Source organism: Macadamia integrifolia, unplaced genomic scaffold (genome assembly GCF_013358625.1).
Source record: "Macadamia integrifolia cultivar HAES 741 unplaced genomic scaffold, SCU_Mint_v3 scaffold429, whole genome shotgun sequence".
Classification (NCBI taxonomy): Eukaryota; Viridiplantae; Streptophyta; class Magnoliopsida; order Proteales; family Proteaceae; genus Macadamia; species Macadamia integrifolia.
Window position 1 is genome coordinate 69,835 of NW_024870326.1, and position 13,761 is coordinate 83,595.

General features: G+C 38.2%; 2 protein-coding genes across 2 annotated transcripts in view; both read left to right on the forward strand.

The window, feature by feature from the left end:
- The first annotated feature begins 784 nt into the window (after positions 1-784).
- Positions 785-3,287, forward strand: LOC122068585. Its single transcript, XM_042632445.1, has 2 exons — positions 785-2,282; positions 2,922-3,287. Exon 1 carries the CDS (start codon positions 1,143-1,145, stop codon positions 2,205-2,207), a length of 1,065 nt encoding a protein of 354 aa, XP_042488379.1. The 5' UTR covers positions 785-1,142; the 3' UTR covers positions 2,208-2,282; positions 2,922-3,287.
- A 7,293-nt stretch (positions 3,288-10,580) lies between these two features.
- The window catches only part of LOC122068584, a 7,292-nt gene continuing 4,111 nt past the window's right edge, over positions 10,581-13,761 (forward strand). The window contains exons 1-3 of the mRNA XM_042632444.1: positions 10,581-10,876; positions 11,447-11,479; positions 12,252-12,344. Coding sequence (XP_042488378.1) covers positions 10,754-10,876; positions 11,447-11,479; positions 12,252-12,344 — 249 coding nt within the window. The 5' untranslated portion in view covers positions 10,581-10,753. The remainder of the gene's footprint in view (positions 10,877-11,446; positions 11,480-12,251; positions 12,345-13,761) is intronic.

Genomic DNA, 13,761 nt, shown 5'->3' on the forward strand with positions numbered 1-13,761 from the left:
AAAATAACTTCATACATTGAAAGTAGAATCATTTCATATGAGGAGAAGAGAGATACATAGAGATAGAGAGGGTACGAGTGTCGATGTTGCCCGTATCATGATAACATCGGGCATAAATATTAAAACAAACCACTTTTTGATTGATACTCCCAATCTATATGATATTGATATGTATCCATAATTTAGGAATAAGATTAAAACCGTAAACTAAATCCGTATAGTCTCAGCCAATACCGATCCGGGTTGAACCATGGAACCAATTCGAGCCAAAGCCTGATAGAGCCCGGGTTGGGCCAGGCTGGAAACCAGATTCAGATTATCCAATAGCCAACCTTAAATGGAATCAGTCAAGTTCAAAACAGCAAGGCAACTCAAGTCCGCCCACCCTACGCGTGCGGCCCAAACGTAAGCGCCACTCAACGTTCACACGAGTCACACATGTGTGCGTTGTCGCTCGTGTATACGTGTACACGTGTACAGGCGACAGTCCTTGACCGCACATGTTCGCAGATCAACTGACCTTCTATGAAATGACCAAAATACTTAAACCCCTCTTTACAAGTAAAAGCAGTGATTATGTCATTTTTAGTCATTTCACTTACACTTCCTTTTCTACAACTCTACCTCGAAAAATCCAAACTTGAAGTTGAAATTGAAGTCCGAAACTAATTCGGATCTCACAAGTTTCCAATCTCAACCGTTCATACCTAATACGAAAATCTAACCGTCCGTTTCCATTTCTCTCTATATAAATAGCTCCGCAGAGAAGGACTCTTCTACGTTCTCCTAACCGTTTCACAGCTTGTCTTCGATTGTGAATCTATAGAGGGATAGAGAGAGACAAGAGAGAGAGAGAGGATTTGGAATTTCGATTACAGTATTACATAGCAAAACGTTTCTCTGATTTAATAGTTCTTTGGTTGCGGATTTCGATTCTGTTGTTTTGCCTTGGAAAAACGAGTTTTTCTAGGGTTTTTAGGGTTTTCTTTAACTGCTAATCTTGGAAAATTAGATCTTTTCTTATAGACGCTATTGAATCTTTCTTGGATTAGCGATCTTGAGCAAGAAGCTGAATCCTAGTATAGTTTGTTAGGGTTTCGTTTGGTACGATCTAGGTTTAATTGGTTGGATTTGCCGATCTGATGAACGATCAGTCTCAGATGATGAGTCAGTCTCAAATGTTGAATCGTGTTTATGGAATCTGGCCACATCCACCTCCGCTGCCACAGCCGTCTGAAGATCCTGGTAAGTTTCAGAATGCTTCGAGGCAGGCTTTTGTGGCACCGAAACCTGGAAGGGGAAATTGGAAGGGGAAAAAGTTTGTTGATAAACGGAAAGGTCGGAAGGAGAAGGGCGTAGTTATCAATGGCAACGCTACCGGTGGTGGTGGAGGTGGAGGTTACAAACCCCCAACCCTTCATGAACTGCAGTCTCAGAATCGATTGAAGGCTCGTAGGTTTTATCCGAAGAAGAAGTTCAATAATCGTTTTGCTCCATTTGCCCCTAGGAACACGTCATCTTTCATAATCCGAGCCAAGAAATCTGGAGGAATTGCGTCACTCGTCTCCCCCTGTCCTGTAACCCCAGCGATTCTCCCAACTCCGATATTCTCTCCGTCTAGGGAGGTTCTTGGTGATATGGCCAAGGAAGAGTGGGGGGTTGATGGGTATGGATCAATGAAGGGTTTGATCAGGCTTCGATCTCCAGGTCATGAAGCCCGAGAGGATGTCCGTGATGATGAGGAAGAAGACGAAGGAGGTTCGAGCGAGAGTGATGTTGAAGAGCATGTTGAGGTGGAGAGGAGATTGGATCACGACTTGAGCCGTTTTGAGATGATTTACCACCCTAACTGTACTGACGAGCACGCGAACTTGCTGGAGAATCGCGTGGACGATCAGGGCTCTCACATAGCACAGCTGGAGGAGGAGAACCTGACACTGAAGGAACGGCTTTTCTTGATGGAGAGAGAGATGGTAGACTTGAGGAGGAGATTGCTGTGCTTGGAGACGGGAAATCGAGCGCCGGAGGAAAATATCGAGGAAGCGTCTGAGAACGTATCAGAGAACGATGGGGGTTGGGATGTCTCCTCGGAGAAGAGCGTCGGCGACGGTGATGAAGGAGCGGCTCTTCTTGATGGTGAGAGAGTTGGTAGACTTGAGGAGACTGCTGTGTTTGGAGACGGGAAATCGGGCGGCGAAGGAAAATAACAAGGAGAAGCGTCTGAAGAACGAAGAGGGTTGGGAGATCTGCTCGGAGAAGAGCGTCGGCGACGGTGACTGATTGTAATCGTCCCACCTGGATTAAGCCTCTTCTCTGTACAGATTTTCTCTTGGGATTCTAATCTTTTGATGTTTTCTGTGCAAATTTTTGTATATATGACCTCTTAGGATGTTAGATTTGTCTTCATGTTTCCTTCTTTGTTAATCTGACCTTGGCCATGAGCAAGTTCTGCTGAACTTTACTCCCACAAGCTGAAATGGAAGAAAAATTCCAGCTTCTTTTTTCCTGTTTGGGAAAGAACTAAGAAACCTTTGTTCATTGCATGTTTAGATTTTCTGTTTTCGTAGTCGTTTCTAATCTTTCTGTTACTTTTTGATTGAAATTCTCAAATTTCTTTGTTATGCTTGAAACTAAAGAGTTAATAGAAATATTTTCTGATGTTAGTTTCTGTTTCATTTGGTGCTTTTCATGTAAACATTGAAGCATGTATCTGGTTTGTTTTTATTCTTTATCAGTGGAGGAATTCTTATTTGAATTGCTTGAACTAGATTTGCAGAAACTGGGGATCTCCAGAGCAGAGAATTATTGACAATCTAAGGAGAAGTTTTGTTCATCTTTTATTTATGATTTAATGTCAAGTTTTCTGCTATCTTTTTAAAGAGTCGTCTTGGTTGAGTGATATGGGTATTCTTTGGCTGTAGTTTCAGAAGATTGGAATCCACTGAGAACTCTTCCATGGGCTTTCTTCAATTCAATCGACCACGGCAGCCATCGAGGAGGAAACCCTGGACTCCCAATTACCATTTGCTCATATTTTTGAGTAACTTTACCTGGGCTATCATCAATCATCATCCATGGTGTACCATCCATATTGTGGAGAAATCCTTTGGACTTCAACTGCTACTGATGATAGTGGGAGGTTTTTGCAGAGGTTTAGTATTGAAGAGATGATAATAGTACCTCGAACCGGGAATTTCCCTGGTTGGATTTCAGAAAGGGTGGATTTATGACTGAAGCTCTGCTTAACTGATGATTTTTGGTAAAATATATAATTTTTTAAAATAAAATATCATATATATATATATATATATATTTTTCAATGGGGAAAAATTCTGTTATTTCACAGATTAATTACATTAAACAGTATTAAAAAAAAATTTTGTCCCTGCGGTTGGGAATATAAGATAAATGCAATTTCTTGGGGCCTGTTTCATAACGTTTCAGAAAACGTGTTTCTGCCTTTTTTGTATCAAAAAATGGCAGGAACGGAATAAAAAGCGTTTGATAAAATTGTTTTGTTTTACTTGTTTTCAAAAATTGAAATTGAAATTTCTATTCATTTATGGTTCAAGAAACGATCCAGGCGAAACAAGTAGAAGCTTATTTCGTCATTTCTAAAAACGACTCATGGCTATTCTTTCGTTGGTTACTATAGACTTTCAGAAACATGACTCGTCAAAACACCTTTAATTTTGTTTCTGTGTCTAGAAATGGAAATTTATATTTTTGCAGTTTTTTGCAATAAGAACATTAGAAACGTTATCAAACGGGCTCAAAATTATCGTTTCTAAAAGCATAAACGGAATTGAAAGTTTTTGATAAGTCATGTTTTTGGAAGTTGATGGTAACCAGCAAAAGAATAGCCATGAATCATTTTAAAAAATGACGAAACAAGTTCTATTTGTTGGGTCATTTCTTAAACCATAAATAGATATAAATTTCAATTTCAATTTCAATTTTTGAAAACAAGTGAAATGAAACAATTTTATCAAACGTTTTTTGTTTCGTTTCTGGACACAGAAACAGTAGAAATATGTTTCTTGAAACGTTATCAAACGGCCCTTACTTCACTTTGATGACAAATAATTGTCCCTTACTGCAAGGGACCATTACTATTATTAGAGATCAGCTTGCTGATATGGTTACAATTCTTATTAAGATTATTATTATTATTATTGTTGTTGAATAAACAGTTAAGTTGTTGGTCAGAGGTTTGAAACTTGGAAATAGCCTCTATTGCGAAGCAAGGGTGAGGTGGGTGAGGTTGTGCATATTTGCCCCTTCTAGACCCTACAGTAGCTAGAGCTTATAGGTTATTCATTATTATTGTTGAAGTGTATGTTATGGTATTGTGGGTCCAAATTTTGTGGATCGGTGAATTCTTAAGACTCATATGACAAGTTTTAACTTGAATAGATTAGGTAAAGTGATTTTGACCAGAAAAAAAAAAAGGAGAAGAAAATAGAACTTTGAAAATCTTGGATTGGTAGCGAGTGCACATAATGGTTGGAAGAACCATAGCCATGCATGAAAATCAAGGGAAATTTATCTCGATAGCGTGTGAAGTTGTTTTTCCTTATTAATACTATTATTAAGGATAATAATCAAGGGAAATTTATAGGGTGTGAAGTAGTTGTTTTTCCTTATTAATATTTTTATTAAGGATAATTACTTGGACACCCTTGTACTATGGCGAGACTTTATTTGAACAACTCTTACATTTAAGATTTATTATAATTAGTTCCTCAGTCATCGTTCAACGATGATATCATGAGTGGGGAAAATCTTAAATGCTCAAATTACTCTTTAGGGAAAACGCTCTCCAAGTTAGCAGGGTGAGATGGTCCAACACCTCTTCTATGCTTACCCTTTATTGATCGTCTGATCCTTCTCTGTACATTTCAATCGTTAAATCTATCTCCGGTTGAAACCTACTGTCTCCACTGTTGCTGCACTCAGTCTCCTTGCAACTGACGTTGTTACGATTCCCCCATTCCCAATCCTTGTGCTCCACCCCTTTCTCTCCGTCTGCCACTGCAACTTCTGTGAAACTCCTCCATATTGTTGTCACCTCCTCTTGCCCTGTAGCTCTCTCGGTCCCATCTCCTCTTGCCCATCATGAATGAATGCATTATGTTTTGGTGGTCGGATGAAGATTTGTATTCGACATGGTCGTTGGGGTAATGGCTAGAGCTGTCTAATGACTTTTGTATACCTGTGTAATGGTTTAGTGAGTTTGGGGCTCATGATTGAACCCGTGTTTTAAGGTGATGTCGATCGGGTGAAGTCTGCCAAGGAGAAGTTGATGGACTATTGAGGAGGTACTTATCTACGCCAAAAGTAATGTTTTGGAATCTAGGAAGTTGCGGTCGTCTCTAGTGCTAGGAAAGCATAGTGGGTTGGTGCTTCTACCATTCTAATGCGTCCGAATCATACACGTTGCCAATGAGGCATCGAGTTTCCCCCTATGAAAGCACCATCTCCAGCAGTGATGAGTTTGCTGCAATTCTCTCTCTCTTCTCTCTCTTGTTTTCATTTCCTCTAAATTTGAGGTCTCTCTCTTTGATTTTGGGTTCACCCATTATCATATAAAGGAATGGCTGCAATTTCATTGATCAAACATTATTCACCCACATCTTGGGTGAACTATAGAGATCAGATTTGGCTTGGGGAATTATTGGATAAATCAAGATGCCATTTATGGCAAAGGTGTTTGATCATACCCGAAAGGACGAAACAAACCCATAAGAGATGGGGAGCAAGAGATTTCAAAAGGTGAAGAGAGAGAGAGAGAGAGGCATGGTTTTCACAACGAGCGGGATGGATAGAGAGAAAGGAGTTGCAACAGTGAGCAGAATAGAGAAAGGAGAAAGATAGAGAGATGGAAGATGGATGCTTAATCGATTTGGCTTTTCTTAGAGGGTAAATTGGTCATTTTAAGTTCACAAGTTTTAGTTGAATATCATAAGGGTAAAATGATCTTCTCATTTACCCACTAACAGAAGATTAACACCATCAGGTTTTCTAGTTGTTCAAGTAAACTTGTCAATAGTTTGGGGCGTGAAGCAGTCTGACCATAATACATGAGGTGTCCAACTAATTATCCCATATTATTATTATTATTATTATTGAAACAAAAATAAAGTTTATCTTCACTCATGGTGAAGAGAAAGAGAATTGTGGATCATATTTCTCCCCTTACCATTGTAGAAAGTGTGACATTTTCATCTAACGACTTTGAAGATAAGGGATCTTGTCACCATGGGTAGAGAAAAAAATCAACCCGCGACAGAGAATGAAAACACCCAGCGTGCACCTATGCATGCCTAGGAGATCGATGAGGTATCCTCACTAAGAATACGAAAAGTACAAGGAGTTTAGGATATCGATACAGCAAGTATTAAGGCGTTTAGGAAATTGGTGATGATATACAAAACTTTAGTCACACATCGCCTAGGGGGAGATTGTTTGGCTAGTTAATAATATCTAGCTTACTTCACATGGTACAACGTGTTTTAAAGGCTTGAGGCCTATGGGTTGAAGAGGACAATACTGTGCCAAGGTTAATGGAACCGAGACGTTACAGGTGGTATCAGAGTGGACCTCAACAGTGTGTGGGACCACAGTGGGGTGTTGTAGCCAAAATGAAGAATAATATGATATCCAAGAATACTAGGAGGTTTAGAAGATTGATAAGGGTGTGCAAAACTTTAATCTATTGCTGAGCTAGTTAATAACCTCTAAACATGGTACAATGTGTTTTAAAATTGTAAAACCCATAATCCAAATATGACAATATCATACCAATATTAATAGAACTAAGGCATTACTATTATTTTCTCCTTCAAAAGGATCATTTTAAAAGAAGATGAGAGGGGGTGCTAATTCAGCGGAGTTTCCAAGCTCGTGACTTTTTTTTTGACGTTTTTTAGGTATAAGCTTCTTCTTTGACCGTGAGATTGCCAAGTGTATGATTTCTTATTGTAAGTTTGAGTTTTCCATTCGGAAAGAGTTTATTCCGTACAAATCTTGTTTTAAAATGATCTTCCTGCCTCCATATCTATAACCAAATGGGGATACTGATTGGATCCCACGCAACTGATGAACAACTTCCCAAACTTTATATGACCAAACTATTATTAAAAGGTTATAAAAAATTTCCCCATAAGAATTCATTGGGTTTGGGTTGGGGGTGTAAGGTCATTTCCAGTGATCCCATCTCGTGGTGGGTGGGATTAGCATATGTTTTTTAGGGTAAAGAGAATCGGATTCGAGTTTGCCTCCGACGGTTTTACAAGAAAAGCCAATCGAACCTGCTTTGTATAACTAATGTGGAGGTGGTATGCTCACCCAAAAAACAATAAAAATTGAGGTGGGATTCAATTATTCAACTTTTGAGTGAGGGAGAATGGAAACTTCTCTTTAATTACAACCCCCTCCCTCTAAAAAAGAAAAAAGAAATAAGAAGAATAGAAGCTTCAAGACTCATCCATTTTCGGTTCTAGTATCTTACAAAAGAGAAAAGGTTGGTCTTTTGATTGATGGTGAAGTTGGATGATTTGATATGGTAATTTTGACAATTTGATGAATTATTTGGTCTTTGAATTGTCTATTTGCCATTTTCTTATTTGATGACATACAAGATAGAATATGTGCCCTGAACTGAAGTTATATTGGATTTCATCATCTTGAACCTTTCACTTTAGTGCTTGTCTGATCTCAAATTGAAATGCTTCAGCCTCTCTCTCTCTCTCTCTCTCTCTCTCTCTCTCTCTCTCTCTATGGTGATGAATTAAACATCAAATTTAGGGAAAAGGAAGAAAGTCAGTGTGAATTTCGTCTCTGTCTCTGTTTCTCTCCCCTTTCTCCTGTCTCTAACTATGTGAGACTATCTTCTTTCCTCATAAAAGATATTGTCCTTATTAAAAAAGTATATTGTTTTACTATTGTCTGCTATTGACTTCGTGTATAAGATAGCAAATTGACAATATATGTAGGGCAACGTATTTTTATCCCTATTTCTTTAATGCTAAAAAAAATTGGGTTTAGTTTTAAAGTATTTCAACGAATAAAAAAAAAAAAAAAGGGGAGGGGGAGGATTCGTTGATGTAGCTGACTTTATACGGCATCAAATTTTAATGCCCATTTCAACAGCATGGTCCATAATAGAATGGAATTATTATTTCTTTGTTCTTTCAATTATAAATCATATTGTCAAAGAGTTGATAATTTTAATAATTTAAGAAAAAAATCAGTTATTGCCATTGAATTGATAACCCTTTTCCATTAATAGTCATATACGAAGATGCTTTTGGTTGAAATTAGGTTGTAGTATGGGAACATGCCTATAATGTTTAGGTGCTAACTAATTCCACCATGTGGTAGATAACTAGATATTGTGGGCATGCAACACACCGTTTTCTGTCTACAACAGCTTTGTTTGGCAATAAATTTCAATGTGTATCTTGTTTCGTTTAATGAAATTGTATGATTCATCTCAACCTGTGTTAGTCTTCTCTTCTTTTGTTAAGGGGAGGGTGTTGTTATATTTTCGTATATGTGCATCTATAAAAGGGAGAGAGGACGAAGATGAGGGCCACAAGGCTCAAACTTGAAACCTCTTAACTATGATGAATTTATTATGCCACGTTATATTAATTATGCCAGGCAATTATTTTCATGTATGAACAATGTTTGCTTAATCTTTCAGCTCTCAAATATCAACTAATGTTATGGAAAAAATTCATCAAAAGAGTCTGTCTTGATAAGCTTCTTGGGACGGTCCACTATTGTGTAATCACTCCAACAAACGGTTTTGAACAATTAACGGTTGGATAAGTCATACGACTTATGGGAGTGATTATTGTCTGCTGCGAGTTCGGTGGTGAGGCGAGCATTGGATGGTTGAGGCGACATCAACACGTGCTCCGATGTTGTCTCGGCCATCAGATGCTAGCCGCACCGCTGCACTCGTGGCAGAGAACGTTTTTCACGATTGATGGACATGGATTTAGGAGATGGTATCGGTATTGATTCAATCGGATCGGTAGGTATCGGTTGATTTTACCCCTACTTTTTTTAAAAAGTACTATTTTTTTTTTTATTATTTTACCCTAAAATGATATGGATCACCGATCCAGATAGATCAAGGATTGGAGATCGGTCTCGGCCAATATTTATCTGATATGGCCGATATAGCCGATACGAGACCGATGCTTGAAACCATGCTTATGGATTAGCCATGTATAGTAGGCCCAGCACTGGTACATTGACCCTAATTGTGCTAGGTCAGGCTTTAGTCTTTAGGATGGCTTTGATTGTTAAGAGAAAGGAGAAAAAATAAATAAATAAAAGGGTCGCGTATATTAGTATTAAAAAAGGGTAAAGAATGTCTTGGAGAAAATAGAACCTAAAACAATGAAGAAAACAAATGAAAATCTCAAACAACAATCGCATAATAAACACAATGATTTATATGGTTCAGTATGATTGTTTACCTCTATGGTGAGATGAGATCCTACTTTACCATTAATGAAGAATAGGGTTAGAGCCGCTTGTCATCACACTTCTCTCATATTGCTTACTAAAAAAGAATCCTTGTTACTAATACATATCGAACTCTATATAGGAAATTTATCAAAATACCAAATTAGTCCCCAAAAGAATTTTTTGCATGGACCGTCCAATTTGTCACCACCTCGATGGTAACGATGACAACGTCAGAACCTTGAGTTCTTTGGCCACTTAATGGTCCTTTGGAATTAGTCCATTTTTGCAAGTGATAAAATACAAGACATTGTACCCCCAATAGTTAATTTACACTAAACAAATAGGGCTTAGGGAAACTAGAGGTTGTTTCTATGAGTATCACAAAACCTAGTTTTAATGGGGTTGACGTGGGAAAAGAATCTTAGAAGAAAGTTTCGATAAGACCTAGTCACATTTGTAGATTTTCCCCCAAAAATTTCCCTTTCTTTTGTATCAGTGTATATAACATGTGAGTATAGAATTTTGAGGTCAATGCATTCACAAAATTTCAACTCCGTCCAATATGCCATGTATATATCAAGTATGGATTTAAATCATGGTATCAGGATTAGTATTCGTCTCAACTGATATTAATATTGTTTAGATGATTTTGTCTTCATTTTTTAGAAAAATAAAAACATGTTCCGACCATTTTGTCCTCAATATAGATCAATACAATGTTACTGTAATATTATTAGGCACTTGAGATATTGATAGTATCCCTCAATATGGTTGATACAATATCAATACCTTGAAGAACACGTTTTTACAAAATTTTGGCATTAGACTTATTATTGCATAGTGCCATTTCTGGTTCCTTCGAGGACCTAGATCCTCTCCAATGCTCTGGTGCGTCCATTGCACATCAAACGGCTAGAGGCATCCCATGGCCGTCAGATGTGCACTGGACGCACTTGAGAGGATCTGATCCTTCCAGAAACTAGTGTTAGGGCATACTTGGGCCAATGCTTACCGGTTCCTCCTTAACGCTGACCGATTCTGATTTGGATCCCGACTCCTGGATTTTAAACCCGGAATTGACTCGTCATGGACCGTAAGTCGGCCTCTTGCCCGGGTTACATCGCTTTTCAAAGTTTCGTTCTTTCTTACACTTCCAGTTTCAGCAGAGGGAGGAAGACCACCTGTGTAATCCTCATGTTTCCCAATCCTATTCCCCAATCCCCACCCCTCGTATCCTCTCTCTCTTTTACTTCCGCTCGCTGATATGAATTCCGTAATGAAAACTGCCCTTAATAACAACTTTCAGGGTATCCATTTTTCTCTCAGAGCCGCCCTTTTTCATTCAACCCCAGTTTCAGATCGAAGAAGGCGAACCCATTGGGATTCTGTAAGCCCCTTTCCTTTTCTTTTAATTTATAATAAGTAATCTTATCTGGGCCTCTCTCTGTTTCTCTTATGTGTGATTATTGCGTTGTTTGGGTTGGAATTCAGAGAAATTTCATAGTTTTATATATGATTTCTTTCAATATTGGGTTAGAACATTTTTTTCCCCTTCCATTTTGTGATAATATGTGCATGTTTGTAGTGTAGATATAGTGATGAGAGAATTATCTAATTGGAGATATAGTGGTAAGCTCCAAATCATCATCTAATTCACCATTGATTCCCCTTCTATGCATTTATGACTATTGACATATTTGTTTTTGAGAACTAACAAGCCACACCCATTTCCGTTTCTTCTTGCCCTCCCAACTTTATAAATTTTGTAACTTTCATCAAAAGGACGACGTAAGTACAGTAATGAGGCTAGTGAGCACTATGGTTTCTGGCTTCTAGTAATGAACTAAGCTTTTGAGTTGTTCATATACTTCCTTTCCTGCTTAATTTGCTTTTTCTAAGCTCATTGCAAAGTTAAACTAAAAGCACATTCCCTTACCCATAATTCTCTTTTATGCAGGGTGGTGGAGGGGCGTTCAGGGGTTCCACAAAGGTAAAACCTGTTATTGCTTGCTAGTTGTGACATGAGGTAAAAGATGGTGATTCGATTGGTAAATGGGTGGTCTCAACATAAAGTTTGCATTACCTAAACTCCATACTTAAAGTTGGGATTTGCCATGGATTATGTCATTTCTAGTTGCATCAAACTGAACGGAATATGTGATCCTTATTTTTAAGTTGACATGCTGTTAATGAATAACAAATTCATTAGACGAAGGAAGAACATGTAACCTTACAAGCCTAACTTCCATATGCTGGCCAACTAAGACAGATTACAAAATACAAGTTGAAAGGAAGACAAGGAATACGGATAGATTTTGTCCAAATATGCTAGAAATGGAGCTCTGAACCCTAACAAGTTATTGGTTTCTTCAATTCTTTCCTGGCCAGCTTATCGCTCTTCATTTTCTGATCTTGCCTTCCACTAAAATGTGATCATCAAGGAAGAGGCTAATGATGTGCTTTTCCAGCTCATGTTAACCTCTAGTCAAAGTGCTGAACAATTAGACTTTGTGTTTTCCATTTTAACTTTATTGGAAGCTTATACTGCATCTCGGCAAACTTAAATATTTAGGGTATCTTGTACTAGTTTTCTTGGGTGTTATTATCATTTTTGTTGGTGTTGCTATATGTTATCGTCTTCAGGAAATAAAAATGGATAGTATGGGGACACTCTTTTGTTTTTAAGTGTGGGATTCTACTGAATAAGTATTGTAATTTATTGCCAATTGCTTCATAGTGCCTGCAAACTGTGCTACTTGCAGAGGTTTAATCATTATGCTAAAAGGTTCAGAAAGTTCCATGCAAAGCAGGAATTATTGCGGAATGTCAGTGCTTACGCAGAGCACCTATTTCAGGTTCCTTTCTACTTCCTTGTGTATTTACTATTTCAGTTTTTCAGTGGTAACATTTATCCTCATTTATCTATTCCCAACTTTGTAATGCTTACTCTCTATTTCTGTTGCTATTATAAATAAAAGTACAAACTCCAAATGCTACCTCTTCAGGCCACTGTTTCTCGTGAGATATTGATCTACACTTGAAAATTGGTCCATGCCGTTCTCATTTTTGCATTCCAGGTAGACTAATGTAACTATTGGGCTTGCCCACTTTTGATCTGTTCTGCTTCTTGCTGGAGCGGTATAGCTCCCAGCTTTATGTCCATTACGCAGCATGTTTATCACACATGCAGAAAGTTTTGTATTTAACTCATTGTTGCCTTTTCAATGTCCATTCTGTGGTTTAAGGGAAGATAATGGTTTGCATGAGAAGCACCTCTGCTCTGGTGGGACAGTCAGAGGGGGGGGGTGATTCAAATGAAGCTGAAGTTCATTTAATCTTATCTTCCTAATGAAGAGGCAAAAACTAATAACGAAACCCTCAGAGTTCCTTACTCCACTTGAGGGCCCTAAACAAATTAATGTTGAAATATGTTCTGATATTGATATAGAAATTCTTCAGTAGAACATCTGGTGAGTAATAATTGGATACTTGGTTAAAAATTAATAGCTTGCTGAAGTGGACTGACCCATGACTTGACTTTCTATGAGTTCTGCAGATCCTAGGACCTCTTCTCTGGTTTCTATTTGCTGTAGCTTTAGCCATCTCAAGTTTCATTTGACAAATTATTAACCTGAATGATGTATCATAGGTGAGACGAAGAATGCAACTAGATAATGGGTCAGTAGTTGATCATATAGGCTCTTGATTATTGATAGAACCTAGCATGCTCGGAGACCATTTATGCCCTTGCCTTACCTTCTCAATTGTTTAGGTCCAACATCCTTAGGGTTCAAGTATGATGAAGTAAAATTTATGGTTTTGAAAGTGGCTTCTTCCCATATAGTCCATGGTAGTCCATTGCAATCTGCATGATTGTCAGGACTTCTGGAGAGACATCATTCATATATTGGATGGTCAAACCGTGTCTTTCATAGGTTGTGATGTGTCAATGAAGTTGTACCAGAGGGCTTATTTGTGAAAATGTTAATATTCTCTTGCATTTCCTACTTTCCAGTTGCAGTATCCAGTAACTTGACAGTGAACACAACATGCATTGTGTTTGTCCTTAGCAGCTTTATCCTAGAATTGCTGTGCTCTTGTCTCAGCTGCACAGCCTTAGGAATGCAAGCTTGGACCAATTACCTATTTATTGATGTCCCCGATATATCCTGAGGTATGTGCCATAATTGTCATGGCAACTAGGCGACCCAAGGCATTGAAGGGCGCTAGGCTTAGGCATGCATAGTATATGTCTACATGTAATATACAAAA